The 15,563-nt window shown below is 38.1% G+C and overlaps 2 protein-coding genes and 1 long non-coding RNA gene across 4 annotated transcripts; 1 reads left to right on the forward strand and 2 right to left on the reverse strand.

Moving 5' to 3' along the window:
* The first annotated feature begins 169 nt into the window (after nt 1-169).
* Nucleotides 170-2,202, forward strand: LOC119992652. 2 transcript variants are annotated; one of them, XR_005466419.1, is made up of 3 exons: nt 170-367; nt 483-1,708; nt 1,798-2,202. It is a non-coding gene; the product is annotated as an uncharacterized LOC119992652 (long non-coding RNA). The 2 variants fall into 2 exon arrangements; XR_005466418.1 differs by having other exon boundaries at nt 483-2,202.
* A 5,515-nt stretch (nt 2,203-7,717) lies between these two features.
* On the reverse strand, nt 7,718-10,190 carry LOC119993615 (probable galacturonosyltransferase 9). Its single transcript, XM_038840810.1, has 3 exons — nt 9,884-10,190; nt 8,569-9,801; nt 7,718-8,294 (listed from the first exon to the last, which is right to left on the reverse strand). Exons 1-3 carry the CDS (start codon nt 10,049-10,051, stop codon nt 8,019-8,021), a joined length of 1,677 nt encoding a protein of 558 aa, XP_038696738.1. The 5' UTR covers nt 10,052-10,190; the 3' UTR covers nt 7,718-8,018.
* A 620-nt stretch (nt 10,191-10,810) lies between these two features.
* LOC119992542 (WPP domain-interacting tail-anchored protein 1-like) lies at nt 10,811-15,247 on the reverse strand. Its single transcript, XM_038839283.1, has 4 exons — nt 15,112-15,247; nt 12,653-14,081; nt 12,042-12,191; nt 10,811-11,699 (listed from the first exon to the last, which is right to left on the reverse strand). Exons 2-4 carry the CDS (start codon nt 14,045-14,047, stop codon nt 11,520-11,522), a joined length of 1,725 nt encoding a protein of 574 aa, XP_038695211.1. The 5' UTR covers nt 14,048-14,081; nt 15,112-15,247; the 3' UTR covers nt 10,811-11,519.
* Nucleotides 15,248-15,563: the final 316 nt, after the last annotated feature.

Raw genomic sequence — 15,563 nt, forward strand, 5'->3', positions numbered from 1 at the left:
ACTGCCTGCCCTAATACCCACAAACCCATACCCACAGGCCAGAGGGAGTCTCTGATGCGGACACCCATTTTTTATGCTAACTTACGGTCCTAACAATCAGCCGTTGGATCTATCCAACGGCTGATATTAAAAATCCTATTTCATGGTATTTCGAATTTTCGACCCGATTTCGACCTAACTCGCTCTAACGTCTTCTCCTTCAAGCAGCTTCGCCTGTGTTGTCTTCCTCTTTCAAAGATCTCCATCAGCGACGGCTATGGAAATAAGGCCCAGAATCGTGAAGCATTGTTTCTTGTAAAGGTTGCGATTTTAGTTATCGGCGAAGGTCTCGATTTTAGTTGTTCGCGAAAATCCTCCCGTATATCAGGTTTGCAAATATAAATCAGTCACTGAGAGCTATGATTTGTTGAAAACCATTACATCTTCGTTTTCCCTTTCAACATGTCTTAATAATAAGTTTCTATTTTGTGCTTTCACTTTAGGGTTCCTGCTAGTACTCTGACGACATCCACATCTTACCCTCTTCGGTATAACAATAACAGGTCAGTTTCTCAAAATTTCAAGTAATTTTCATCGCAGATGATCTTGTAAATTTATAAATGATACACGATTATTTGTTTGTCACGATACCCCCTGTTTGTGATTTTTGAGAAGCTCCATCAATGTTGCTGCTGTGTTTGTCCTTCACTTGGAAGCTTCTGGATATTTTATGGAAGAATTTTTTTTTATGTTCTGATTCAATGAATCAATGTCCTGCCTTTTTAAGAATTGCTTCAATGTTTTGCTTTTTTAATGCATATTTTACAATATGATTTTTTTTTCCTGGTTATGGATGGCGTAAGTACAGGATGTAATTCATCCTCTGAGATTGATATCGGTTCTTCCTCTTCCAAAGATTTATGTCACATTCCTCAAGTTAGGTTTGAAAAAATTCCAAAAGTCGGGCAAGAATTTGAATCATTAGTTGAAGCCCGGAATTTTTACAACGAATATGCAAGAGAAGCTAGTAAGAAAAACAAAAATGATGGAATTGTTAGTAGGGAATTTGTTTGCTATAAACAAGGGACTTGAGAAGTGAGAAATTTAAATTCAGTTCAGAGTTGGCAACGAGGGATAACGAGAGAAGGATGTAAGGCTAAGATATCTCTCGTAAAGTCAGGTTCTAAACAGAGTTTTGTTGTCTCAACATTTTATGAGGTCCACAATCATGTGCTTACAACACCTAGAAAAGTGCATTTGCTAAGGTCTCGCCGTTCTATGTGTCCTGCTAAGAAGGCTTTGACACAATAATTTAGTGCAGCGGATGTGTCAATTCATCAACAAATTAGTAATTTGGAGTTAGAAACAGGAAGTATGGAAAATATTGGTTGTATAGATAAATGTGACGCTAAAGTAATGTTGAAGCGCAATACATTGCACAAGCTTGCATCTAATATCATTGAGGCCGCTTTGGTCAATGAAGAAATATATAATCTTGTGGTAGAAAGGTTCGAGTCCCTTCTATGCGAGTTGAACAAAATGACACTTAATGAAGGAGGACAATCTTCTGCACCTAGTATTGTTCTTTCACAACGGGTTTGCAATGAGCTTGAAAAGGTTGGAGCAAAAGGTTGTGGGAAAACTGGAAAAGGCTAAAAGGAGGTAAATAATTGCGACTATGAACAGGGAAAGCACATGACAAAAGAAATTGTCCTACGCTTAATAATATGTAAGTATTAAGATTTTTATAATTTATATAATGAATGATTTCCCCTTTAGTGATTCAACTGAATCACTAATACTTGTTATGATTGCAAGAATGATGCTGTGGAGGAGCTTTGATGTTGCTGTCTAGTTGATAAACTTTGCAGGAATGATGCTGTTGATAAGCTTTGATGCAAGAATGATGCTGTGGCTAATCTTTTATGCTGCTGTTTAGATGATAAACTTTGCTGAAGTTCATGTAATTTTATACTCTGTTAAGTTGCTGTGATTATAATATGAAGTTTGGATGATTTTTTTGAACTGCTGCTTGTTGATTAGATCAAGACAAGTATTTTCTTCTGGGGTTATTTCTAATTCTGCAAAACTTGGCTCTCATTGAAGGTAATGGTATGATTCAGTTTCTGTGTGTCTTCAATGACATTTGATTTAGTCTCTGTGTGGCTCTCATTGAAGCTTATATAGTATGATTCAATCAATGATAGCAGCAATTTTGATTAAGATATGGGGCAGTTTTATAACTCTGTTTTTGTTACTATCTTGTTGTGAACTTTCAATTGTATCACAATATCCAACTTGTTCATACAAATGCATTGTTAAGACTTGATTATGCAACGATGGGATTCATCAAGAAGTATAGATCCAATAACCAGCAATATATGGAGTACCTCTATGACAATATTGGAGTCGCAAAGAAATACCTTGTTAACTTCCCATGGGCCCCAAGGAAATAACGCTGAAACTGCTGGGCATGGGAGTAACTTGCGGGAGGGAGTTGCCACAGTCAACATCCCATTTCAACCAACGTTTATTTGTGTCACTTTGTATCACTCCAGGCATAAAAAGGGTATTTGGGTTTTTTATTTATTTTTAAATGAATCCAAAGAAACTTGGTGAACAATATTATGAAAATGCACAAAGTATCAGTACAACCCAAGCAAGAATCAATCTTTCTGCATAGCAAAGAAAAAAAACACATTTTGTAAATCCAGGCGTCTGAAACCTCAAAACATATATGACTGGTGGCTGCTATGTATATATATATACATATATAGCTTTACAACCCAATTAATTGTCTGCTTCCACTGCTAAATTCAACACCCCAAAATGAGGTCAGAGAACAACACAAGTACTGTTAGTGGTGGTGACACAAGATTGCATAGCTGGGGCTCTCCTATGCCTTACTTCATTGGTCTGGCTTTCATGTTGGGACTAATAGCTACAGCTTTGGTGATTCTGGTTTGCTCAAATCGAAACTCGCCGAGCCAGAGCCGGAGCCAGAGCCAGAGCCAGAGCCAAGGAAGAATGGGTGCAGAGCAAGTGGAGGGTGAGGTGGATAGTGAGCCTAACATTGTTGTAATCATGGCTGGAGATGACAAGCCCAGATATCTTGCTGAGCCAGTCTCTTACGCAACCCACATCGAACGATGATGAGATTTACTACTTTGATTCTTCTACATCCTTCTTTCTTTCTTTCTTTTTTTAATGGTTTCTGCTTCTTGTAAATCTTTCTTTTAGTGATTTGATTTGGGCAGATTTTGTGAATTTTGATGATCCAGTGACTTCGAAAGAATTGAACGAAGAGTCGTAGGAGGTGAAAATCTCATGTATGGTTATGTAGAGTGGCAGCAATAAGGGTGACTTATTTTTCGACTTTTCCATTATCACCCCCAAAAAACCAAACTCTGCCTCATCGCGTAAATTTTGATTGTCAAGTCACCCTGGTTTTTTTTTTTTGCCCCCACCCTTTTTTATTAATGAATAAATGAATGACTAATATTATTTGTATTATTAGTTGATTTTAACGTGATGGAGGATTAATCAAACTTTCAACCTCTTTCAAAACCCTCTCCTACACACACACACACATATATATAAACCTACATTATATGTAGGTCTATGTGGGAAATGTGGCCATTAGAATGCTGTCCAGCTTTTTCTTTGATAATATATTATCATTGCTTAATTGGACACGCCAAATTGACAAACATTGGAATTTGAATGGATTACAGTTGGGGAATGCACTTTCAATTACGTATGTCCTAAAAGTCTCTGAGTTTGCAGTTGTAATATTTGTGTCTAGATGTTCAGCAACATTGCCTTATGTAATACACAACACATATATATATATATATATATATATATAGAGAGAGAGAGAGAGAGAGAGATGAATTGGCTTTCTGGGTCTTGGATTATCTTATCCATTTAGGAGATCAGGCTTTCTTGTTCATTATTGTAAATTTTGAAATTGGTATAAGAGACGTGGTGGGTTGAAGGTTTGTGTGTATTTTGCTTGTGTTGTGAGGGGAAGTTGGTGGAATTTAATTACGCGACGTCTTGGGGACGCAAAAGATAAAATCAATTTGTTTTCCAATATAGTATTATTTATTATTGTCAAAAGTTGTGGACTTAATTTCAAGTGCCAAATTACCAAATTACTTCGGTGTCATTGGCCATGTCCATCAATTCCGTCCCGCCGGGGCGGGCCTTACTCTCTCGTTGAAAATCACCCCTAACATAATAATAATGTTGTGCTATCTACCATTAGGGAATATTATGAATTCGAAAGTCATGAGTTCGATTTTCATTGAAAACAATATCTTTGTGGTTATGCATTGAACTTTAATCCAATTTATCATATCCTCGGATGAAAAAACTTCTATGCACCTCAATGTCTCAAATTTAAACCTATAAGTAATGTCGAAGGGCCAATGCAATATGAATAATGCGTTTGGCATGAAGAATATGCCAATGGTACAATTAATAATCATTACTAGAAGACCTTATAGGAACTCCAAAAGAGCAATTGATGATGTGCACTTAAAACTTTAGCTAACACAAGTATTAAGCATTCCTAGAGGCACCCAAGAATCTTCCTTAAATAATGTAGTAATAATACAATAGAATAATCCCAACTTAGGAAGCTAATTACCACCTTAATCCATCTTCATTTGTTGCCAACAAAAGTCGTTTGTTTTTAAAACTTATTAGCACTAATATTGTTCAATGTTAGTGGACGCGGCGACCCGAAAACACACAAAGAGAAGGAAAAGAAAAGAGTTATAGAGTTGAATTGCTTTGAAAAATGGTGGTGTGGGTACTGTGAGTAATGGAAGACACAATCAGACAACAATATATTTAGGCAGACGTCATACATACATGCACAAAACTAAAGGTTAATGAATATGGATTTGTTGTATAAATATTACATTTCTCTCATTTTCCATGCTTTTAATTTCATATTTGACAATATTGGGTTCCCACAATGTGAAAAGAATTGTATAGTTTATTGATTATGTAAATTCAACAACCCACATCTTATCAATCATACTCATTCCCATTATCCTGACCCCTCACTCGAATCCTTGATCTCATGGAGGTGGAAAAGTGAATACTCAAGTAACCAACTATACTAGACGATATTTGGGTATTCAGTATTCACTTCCCCACTTCCACGAGATCATGTGTCTGAGTGCAAGAGGCCATATAATTTTTTGAAATAAAATTGTGAGAGGAAAGATAGGAATGTCCGTAGAAGTACCCCCATAATGAACAATACATTTAGGGATTGTCCGACATAGGCTATCCCATTAATAAGAATCAAACTTAGTACCCCCAACCAGAACAATTTGTACACTTGGGTCCACTGGACCCTCACGTCTTTACCTCTCCCAAGCCAGTGTCTCATGGACGCTAAAGAGTCCAAACCCACCAAGCCTCCTTGCAGGCGTAGCATGAGCACAACTCATGTTAGCCCAAGCCCACAAGAAAACCTGGTATTTTGATTTAGAAGTGCTAAACCCATCCTTATAACTAGCATTTTTGCTTCACATCTAAATCATGCGGGACTCTATTACCCACCCTTAAGACAACATCTTTCATTATGGCACTCACTTCAGTGCAACCCACCATCAAACTTAAAAGTGCAATTGGTGGCATTAAATAGTGAAATCCCTGTTAAGCATCTACAAATAGCACAAAGAATTATTCTTTCACTTCACAAATGGCAAAATCGTAATATAACTTTCTAAATCCTAGCCACTTCAAAAATCCCAACTCTATAAATTCATCAACAAACCTACCACCCTTTTCATTTCACTTCCAACCAAACCCAAAAACAGAGCCAGAAACAGAGAGAGAGACAGAGATATGAGGCCAACAAATTCTACACCAACAACAAACTTATGGAAATCTCCAATACCTTATCTTTTTGGGGGTTTGGGTTTAATGTTACTACTCATAGCAGTCGCCTTGATCATGCTTGCATGCTCACACAAGAAAAGGTCCAGCACTTCATCAACTGACCATGAACAACAACTCAAAACACCATCAAAGCTTGTGAACAAAGTGATTGATATGGAGCCTAAGGTGGTGGTTATCATGGCCGGAGCGGACGAGCCGACGTACATAGCTACACCAATGGCTCCTTCTTCTTCTTCTTCAACAACCATGACTTGTTGTGATCAAGTATAGGTTTCCTTCTATTCCAGTGGATATTGTAGACTAACCCAGAAAAATTTTGACCTTATATGTTAATGATGTTGTCTTTGTTTGTGTGTTTGTTGTTCTGTTTTGCTTCTTATGTGGGAGAGTATGCAATTATGTTGTGAGTATTGATGTGAATAAGTGTTTTTACTCTTGTTCTTGTTCTTCTTCTTCTTCATGTTCATCAAATTTCATGAGAATAAGACTAGTCATAAGAGAAATAATTTTCTTAAAGCTAAACTCTCAACATGCCATTCGAACAGTTTAGTGGGCACTCTTCGAGCAACTGAGTGAACATAAATCTCGAGTCGTCATACCAGCACGCACCATGCTGACATCATCTAAGATTACACCGAAATCTATACGAGAAAAAAGAGACTCCCAACCCCTTTACAGAAGTGGGCAAACCTACAAAACCAAGAAAATACCCTCAGTTGGCTCGAACTCTTAACCATAACGTCATTTGCCTTAAATCCGAGGATATAACCAATTGAGCTATTGCTCCGTGATTTCTTGAAGCTAAACCCTAAGATGTATTCAGGGAATAATATCTATTTTAAGATTTTGTAACATCAATCATATTATCTTAATAATTAGCACCTACAATTTCCTATAAATATGAACTTTAATAGCCACAAAAGCAAGGAATGAGAATGATTGATGAAGGAGAGATGACAACATCTTGATTTAAAAGTTGCAGATCTTATTGGTCATTAGGGTATTGTGGGCATGTGAACACTATTATTGTAGTTTTCAGGGCTTTTGGTGATGTAAGAAAGGTTAACCGGTTAGGTTTTTAATGGGGTCCGTGAGGTCTGGCTTTTAAGGTCACTACCTCTTTTTTTGTCTAAAAATAATCACGATGTGTTTTGATCGGGTCAACGAGTCTAAGGATATCTTTTTTATCCCAAACAAAAATCAAAGTTGACGTAAAAAATATATATATATATTTTGGATTTATATTCAACGGTTCAGAAATTTCATGTCTATTTCACGTTCGATTTGATTTTTGTTATGTAATAATTTTTTTACCGCAGACCCCGCTCGCTCATCCTTTTTAATGCTTATGTTAGCGGATGCGGCGGCCTGGAGAAGCCAAATGAGTTTGAATGATATCTGGTTTTGAACTAGAAAAAGGTCATCTTTTGTCACTGCTGGTAATGGAAGCCACTTTGTGACAACCGCTATCACTAGCTTTTGCACCAAAAAGATAAGATATATCCTCTGTATGTATATACCAGGTCACAATGAGTCTCATGTAAATCAATCCAGTGGGAAGTTTGTTGTAAATCAATCCAGTGGGAAGCACAAACGTGTATAGTCACCATCATCTATTGACTATGTGCAGAAACAGAAAGAAAATCAAGCCCCACATGTTTTCCACCTCAGGACATGCCAAACAAGGTTTACTTGGTCTATGTTTGGGAAAGGGTTTAGGATTAGCTGCTATGGGTGTAGTAGGTATGCACTACCCAATTCAGAAACAGCTATGGGATTGGGAACAACTTGAAGCTGCCAAAATCAAACAGCATTAGAATGCAATTTCTGGGTCAATAAATTCATTGATTTAAAACATTTCAATCAAAAGAGTATTTTTGAGTCTTCCATTCCCATTTCTTTTGGATACAACTCAGACTAGATAAATCAAAAAAACTAAACAATAATATATATCATACTAGCATTTTCAGCATCATAAAGGAAAACCGAAGCAAAATTATCGAGCTTCGCTCGTTTGACAAAAGGATCCAGCAACTTGTAATTACCAACCATGAACAATTATCTGCACTGTGCATTTGTGTTAGAGGACAACAGAGCAGAAATGATATACTCATCTAGAGGCCAAAATTGCAGGCCCCCACGAACTCCATTCCATGGTCCACATATTTCGTCCAGAGTTCCTTGTACTGGTTTATGGCAATGTCAAGCCAAGGTTTCATGTTCCCATTGTAATGAATGACAGCAGCTTTATTGATTTCATCCATGCTTTTACTTGGATTGTACCCAAGTCCTAGGACATGCCAAGATTTGTCCAGTGACTTTGTTGTGGAGTAGAAGGTCATCAAGCCTGCTGGAAGGGTACCCAGTTTCCACAAAGTTTGATCCGCATTCTGGTCACAGGTTACAAAAACAAATCAACATCATTCAAGTATTGATCCAAAGCATTTGCAATGCTACAAAAATCCATATTCAAACTGCCAGTTAGATGCATCAACGCAACCAATGATATGATAAGTGGTCTGTATTGAGAGTCTTACTTGACTCTGCTATGATAGTTTTAAGTTTAAACCGATGATCGCCATTTAAGCCCTAGATATCTATCTACCCTGAAGCATGAACAACAGAACAAATCAGTGGCTATCAAGGTGTCAAATAAAAACTTACCAAGTTCTGCCAGTAATGATATTGTTCCGTAGATTTCTCTCGTCTCCAAGGATCAAGATCAAAAATATTCATCCCAAAAGCCCAGGCGCAAGCCTTGGAATTAAACTTCTCCCTAATAAGAGGGTGTGAGAAGTTCAAGTACTGCCCATAACGGTGAAATGACCCAAAACAGGTCTCCACAGCCCCGTTCACTTTGCCATCCAAATTAATGTTCCATAACTGAGTCAAGTCCTTCTGCACCACAACATCATCGTCCAAAAACAAGATCTTGTGCAGCTTGGGGTACATCTCCGGCAAATAAAATCGTAGATGATTCAACATGGAGATATATTTGGGGTTCCTAAACTCAATATTACTCACGTCCTTAGTTGAATTCTGTGCCTTATTCGCAAAGTAAAAATTCTGTATGTGTCCTGATTCGAGCTGCTTCAACACTGGCACATATTCTGAGTTCAAGAAGGCAAAATCCTCCATTGCCTTTATCTCCACGAAGGCACCCCCTTCCGCAGGCCTCTTTTTGAACCAGACTTTCATTGCATTTGCATTCATCCTGTCCGTCACCACATGAAACACATGTTTCCATGGCTCGTCTGAATTATTCAACACTGAATTCACCACAACCGACACAGCAAGAACATTATCAGAAAAAATAGCGTAATGATAAAAACTTGGATCCTCAAATTCTGGCTGTGGACCCTCATCTGTGTAATTTTCCGGTGCCAAAATCATTTCCCCAACAAGCCTCATCGACAAGCAATGTAGACTCTTGGGAATCGATTTTGCAGCAATACTGCTCGCAAGCACCCCATTCTTCTTGGCCTTAGCCAGCAACTCGTTCACAGCGAATATGGTATCCTTCAATTTCTGAATCTTCATCTGATTGTCATAATTCTCCTTGGCCTCAGCAATCATCGTTCTAGCGATCTTCACCTTGTCCTTCACCTCTTTCTCGAACTGCCTCAACACATCCTCGTCCACAGGCCCGTCAGATTCAAACAAAGCCAAACGGTAATTGGGTTTCATCGCTAGATCAGAAAAATTTGTCGTTAAATCATCAAACATCTTCATTTGCCTGGAAATATCAAGCTTCAGCTTCCTCGAATAAGAGCCATAAGCATTCACAAGCGTCATATGATCGTTCACTTGCTTGTGAACCAAATCCAATCGAGTCTTTAATGGGTCCGATTTCAACAAATTACGACCCACATATCCGTTTGAGGTAACCGGCAGTTGCTGAGGACATAAATCAAACAGTTAGCATGCAAATCAAACCAAATACTAAATCCACACAATACCCACTAAAATGGGTACTCACAGAGTCGTCGTTTTGTGTAGAGGGCTGCGTGGTGAGGACGACGGAAAGAGTGGCGATAAAAAGAAGAGAAAACATCGCAGAGACAAAGATTCGGTACGAGAAGAAACTTCGAAAGCCGGAATTCATACCACCCGGTCCACCACCACCTCTGCTTCCACGAACGGCCATCGCCTTGCGATTGAACTACGATTGACGATTACAGACTCAGATTCCCAACAAAATTACTCGCAAACCAGCTTCACTGGTTACTGTTCGAGATCTGAGACTGGCATTTGAGTAAGAAAACGTGTCCAATACAAAAAATTTGTTATTCGTGTGGCGCGGTAGTTTGTAGCGATATCTTAAAGTCAACAATGGATTTGGGCTTGGGCCCAATACAATGGATTTGGGCTAGAGATGGGCTCAATTGAAGCTGGTCAAAGGTGAAATGGGCTCAAGAGATTAGCACAATTGATTTTTTTTATCTGCACTACACTGACAACATATAGAACTGAACCAAAATTCATACCGGAGAGATGGGCCTTATAACCCTTCCCTAAAAGTGGACAAGCCCATGAAACTAGAAAAACCCTGCGAAATACTCTCAGTTGATTCAGACTCCCAACCTAAACATTATCCTTAAACCAGAGATATAATCGACTAAGCTATTACACATTGATTAGTTTAACATTGAGAAGTTAACATATTTATGTTGTTTTGTAAGTTGTATGCTTCATTCTGAAAACTGACAGATGTGAAGGAAACTGAAGTAAAATTGTGGTGCAGATTGTAATGCTCTTTCTACGCACAAATATTTAACACCCATACCTTCTACAAGAGTTGGTCATCAGACATTCAAAGTTTTGGTTTTCCAGAAATCTTCTCCATAAAATGAATGCAAATTGAGATAGATCCCACTAAAGAAAACCGAAATGTGCATAGAAAATGGGAGAAAAAAGAAGCTGTGCAGATGAATTGTCATTGCACCAAAAAGACTTTTAACAGCTACGAGGAGCTTGCTCCTCCATAGGTTTCTAGTTTACAACAAATGACAACCTTTCACCCTGAACAACATTTCATCCTCAGTCAAAATATATATAACTTTTAGTTGCAACAAGAGTTGCAGAAAATACAAAGACCCTAGCTTCTTTCAGCGCTAGCAAACTCACGTATCAGCTTCCTCACAGCGGGCTGGGATGGCGGCCCAAGTTTAGAGTTGGCCAAGCTGTTCGATCGACATGTTCGGCTGGAAAATTCTCGGTCACCAAAAAAAGGTATCAGCTTCCTAACCGAATTCCAGACTAATTTGTAAAATATATCATTGTTTCAACATTGTGGCTCCTATATGAAGTTGGTAGTCAACAGATGTATCTTGAAGACAGTAAAAGCTTCAAATAAGATCCCCACCTCATCTGACTTTTCCGAATCAGCGGTCTCCTGAGATAAGTTCCGAACGTTTATCGAGTCAGAAAGATCGATCTTGCTTGTAATAATACGCAGCATATGTCCAACCAGACTAGAAGAAACGTCATCAAGATCACTTGACCAATCTGAAACTGTCACACATACAGGCTGCATTACCCTCCTACTCGATTAGCAGAATTCCCATAATCAGGAAATGTGGAACTCTTATAAGATGATCAAATTGGGCAATTTTTCAATTTTCTGATTGAAGTAAGTAAACTGATGAGGAAATAAGTAAGAAGAGTATTCCAATTAAAAAGTGCTTAAAGTTAAGCACCCCTGCATCCATTCTCCTCACTCTCCCAAGCTCAGATGCAGAATCTGTAGGTGCTACCTCTGTCTCGCAGAAGGAAACGTTTTCCTCAGTCTTGCACTGCAGCAAGAAACAAAAGTAAGTATATTTCAGATTTTTCTCACTTTCCCATAATATTTTAAAATGAAGATCATATAATGAAAATATCAAACAGGAACTAAGAGAATACACTTAAAAACTACCAACTTTTCCCTCTGCCCAAAAGAATTCTGATCCTTGTCCAACTACACTAGAAAACTAATGCCTTCTATATCAAACAGAAACCACAGACATATATTTCTTATTTGGAAAACAATTTCTAGAAGCAAGAAAAAAAATTCAGAAGACTGATCGATCTTCCACTTCTAGCTAATGAACATATGAGCCAGCTTAATCTGCGCATGTGAAATAGGAAATTCAAACCTCAGAAGCAGTAGTAGTCACATTGTGTTTGGCGAAATGGGATTCTTTACTATCGCTTCCATCATCATGGCTACTAACAACAAAGGAAGTCTTTTTTGTTTGCTGCACCTTCAATACCAAAATCTTGTTCTCCATTACCAATGAAGATATCTGCATATGCCATAAAAAAATGCATCTTTTTATGAGAATAAGAGGAGGTGAGATATTTGTACAAGTTACAACATGTTTGAACAAAATGCAAACCCAAATTTAGCCACAAAAAGATCAAGGGTCCATTTCTTGGATGTTTTCTAAAGAGTGCATACATGTCTAGATACATAAATTTGATTGGGAGAGGGTTGTAGCCCTTTGCATGTTTTGTATTGAGGGAAAAAGGCCAAAGAAAAACCCTACCTCTTTTAATCAGGTGCTTGTGTCAAAAAGGCAGATGGATTACAACAAAATCCAAAGCACATAATGTGAATTCTAGTTTAGAAGTTAGATTACTTAAATATGGGTTAGAAACCCAGTCTCAAATTGTTTGGTTTGAGGGCAATGATGATGATGCTGATCAGTTTTGACAAGGCTGGTGTCAGAAAAGAATAAAAAGATCAATTGGTTTGCTAGTGTACCTGCTTATGAAGTCGCTCTCTCTCAATGGCTAATTGCATCAACAAATTAGTTATCACTTTTGTCTGAAGACCAATATCCTTTGCAGTTGCCATTCTTGTTTCCTCAGCATGATCCAAAGATGCCTCCAAGCATTCCAATCTACTCCTCCAAAAGCTCAGTTCCTTATTAAGATCTGCATAAGTCTCGGATAATACGATACACTTATCCTCCGCACTGTCAGCCCGGCTTTCCTCCCTTGAAAATTTCAACTTCAGATCCTCAATTAGATTTTCCATATCTTGGATTGAAGAGTGCAGCATGTTTTGCTTCTCTTGACTAGCCTCAGCGGATGCCACTGCATGTTGTAGCCGGATATCAGATTCCCTCATCTGCCTCTCAAGTGAATTAACCTTTTCAGAGGCATCACGGGTGACTTTAAGCTCTTCATTTAGTTCCTTGCAAGTCTCCCCTAATGATTTACATTTGGCTTCTGCAGTTTTTACCCTTCTTTCGGCTTCATAAAATTCTTGTTTTGAATCCTCAAGCTTCGAGATTAACTGAGATTCTCGATGAGCTGAGCCATTTAAATTAAACTGAGCAATCTGGAGTTGACCAAACAAATCTTTTGAAATTCCCCTCATAACCTCTCTGGTATTCTCTGCCTCAAACCATCTCTCACAAACATCTGTCGCTTCTTCCTGCATAAAGAATGCTTCTTGTTCTGAAGAGGGTAGTCTTACTTTAAACTCTTCTTCAATTTGTTTCGATTCAGTCAACTTTTGCTCAAGATCAATTTCTCGTACCAAAGATTTCTCAAGCATCCTCAGAATATGTCTTTGTTGTTCAGCAGTATTTAGGTTTTTGTTCATGTTAAAAAACCGACCTTCTTCTGATCCATCCTGACATGACAATATCCTGTGGAACTTGGAAGATTGCATCCTGATGTCTGATATTTGATACTGTGACTGCTTCAATGTTTCTTCAGAATCACGTAACTTTTCTTCCGCCTCCAGGAAAGTATCTCCAGAGTGTTTGCAGGAAGAAATCATTTCACGTACATTGGCAACTTCTCTTTGCAGCATATCCATGGATCTATCCAGCTCTTCCACCTCTGAATCCAAAATTCCTGATAGGAGATCAAATTCCAGGGCAGCCTTATGAGGAGAGTCATCTAATGTGTATTGTTTATCTGATGCAAATGCTTCAAAATCAGTTTCTCTAGTTGCCACATGCATCATAAGCACATTTAAGTTAACTAGCTTCTCAGAAGAACAAGCCAAATCCAATTCCGTTCTCATTAAAATTTCACTTGCTGTTCCTAGTACTCCATTAGATGAGACTTCAACAAGTAATTTTGACTTTGCCTCTGAATCATCATCAGAAACACTTGCTCCGCACATGCCGTTCATTTCCATTCTAGTACTCCAGTTTTTGCTGGTTCCAGATCAACTAAAGATCAAAAAAAAAACAAAGGGAAAATTTATTCAGGAAAGCAAAAGAATATCAAGGGATATATTCATTTTATTTTGTAAATAAGAATTTCAAATCCAGAAACTAAAAAGGAAAAAAGAGAATGCTTGACATCCCAATAGTAAGCTCTATAAAGTGATGAGGCAGCCGGCAAAAGGAATATCAACATAGAACACTAATGTCTATCTAAACTAATTAGAACATGAGATTGGAAAACACTTCAAGTGGATAGAAGATGTAATTGGACCTTTACGTCCAATTTTGATTCAAAATCCTTGGCGTTCAGTTTGAGTTTCCGTAATTCTTATACAAAGGCAGATAAATACATGGCGTCAAAAAAACATAACCTTCCAAGATATATATATATACTTCTCCTCCCTGTCACAGTAGTTATAGACCTAACTCATGATCCATTGTGAACATTTAACAACCTCTTGCACATTTATCCCAACAAAGGTGAGGTAAACAACTCTCATGCACAAGCTCTCACACTGAACAGGTTCCAGACACACAAAATATACACGGAAGTTACCCCACATAATATATAACCTGTGAGCTCTAGGTTAGACCCTGCAACTCTACTACAGGGTCGGATGTTCGCCTGTATAATTATCTTAACAAAATCATCCAATAATGATTTTTTACTTCTTCACAGTGAGCACCTCCAAAAAGATTCGAACTTGATGCACCCAATTTTCCTAACATATTATGCCCGCGAAGCATGCACAAAATAAATTTAACACCAGTGCATAAAACACTTGTAAACCACAGATACCCGTATCAAAATACCTGACAAATCAATAAGAACATATTTCTACGATTCCAAAAACAGTCCACAAAAGAAAACTAAAGATGCCCATCTCGTAATTTTTCCACAATTATCCCACACACACGCCCTACCGCTGTAACTAATTCGCATTATTTTCAGTCACTTTCTCGAGAAAGCAAGAGATAAAATTCCTCAAATTTAACTAGAGAAAAACAGCCATGAAAGCTCTTCTCAACGTACCTTTTGACAAAGCGCGAAAGGGTAGAGAATCGAAAACCAAGAGTTTTTTGTTTGTCGTTGTGCATTAAATCCATCTCTCCCAAATGAGGTTCACATGAAGATTAGCTGTTAATTAACTAAATCTCATATGTAAAAGACTGCGAATCTGTCCTAGAACTAGGGGTTTTGAGACGTGTGTCGGATAGCGCCGCCTCTGGATTTTGGTTTGGACCTTTTTGGGCCCACTGTATAAGCCGAATTGGGCCTAAAACGATCTTCCTTAGACAGACCCACTTCAATACTAAAAATAATTCGACATTAGAGTTCGTTTTTTATTGTTGCATTGGTGATATCAAAGTTCCCTTCAATGATGGCATTCTTCCATGTCTTGTTATGACGTCGAAAATGGAACCGGTTACTCGACTATTCGACTATCCCCGACTGCTCGATTTTGTCGACGTGTCAGTGGTCGA

This window comes from Tripterygium wilfordii, chromosome 23, assembly GCF_013401445.1.
Source record: "Tripterygium wilfordii isolate XIE 37 chromosome 23, ASM1340144v1, whole genome shotgun sequence".
NCBI classification, from domain to species: Eukaryota; Viridiplantae; Streptophyta; class Magnoliopsida; order Celastrales; family Celastraceae; genus Tripterygium; species Tripterygium wilfordii.

Excerpts from the sequence above, each read along its gene's own strand:
- LOC119993615 (XM_038840810.1), bottom strand. The coding sequence starts at position 10,051 with ATGGCCGTTCGTGGAAGCAGAGGTGGTGGTGGACCGGGTGGTATGAAT. Across the intron at positions 9,802-9,883 it reads CTACACAAAACGACGACTCT|CAACTGCCGGTTACCTCAAA; the intron begins GTGAGTACCCAT and ends TTATGTCCTCAG. Across the intron at positions 8,295-8,568 it reads ATCATTACTGGCAGAACTTG|AATGCGGATCAAACTTTGTG; the intron begins GTAAGTTTTTAT and ends ACCTGTGACCAG.
- LOC119992542 (XM_038839283.1), bottom strand. The coding sequence starts at position 14,047 with ATGGAAATGAACGGCATGTGCGGAGCAAGTGTTTCTGATGATGATTCA. Across the intron at positions 12,192-12,652 it reads GAGAGCGACTTCATAAGCAG|ATATCTTCATTGGTAATGGA; the intron begins GTACACTAGCAA and ends TGGCATATGCAG. Across the intron at positions 11,700-12,041 it reads TGACTACTACTGCTTCTGAG|TGCAAGACTGAGGAAAACGT; the intron begins GTTTGAATTTCC and ends TTCTTGCTGCAG.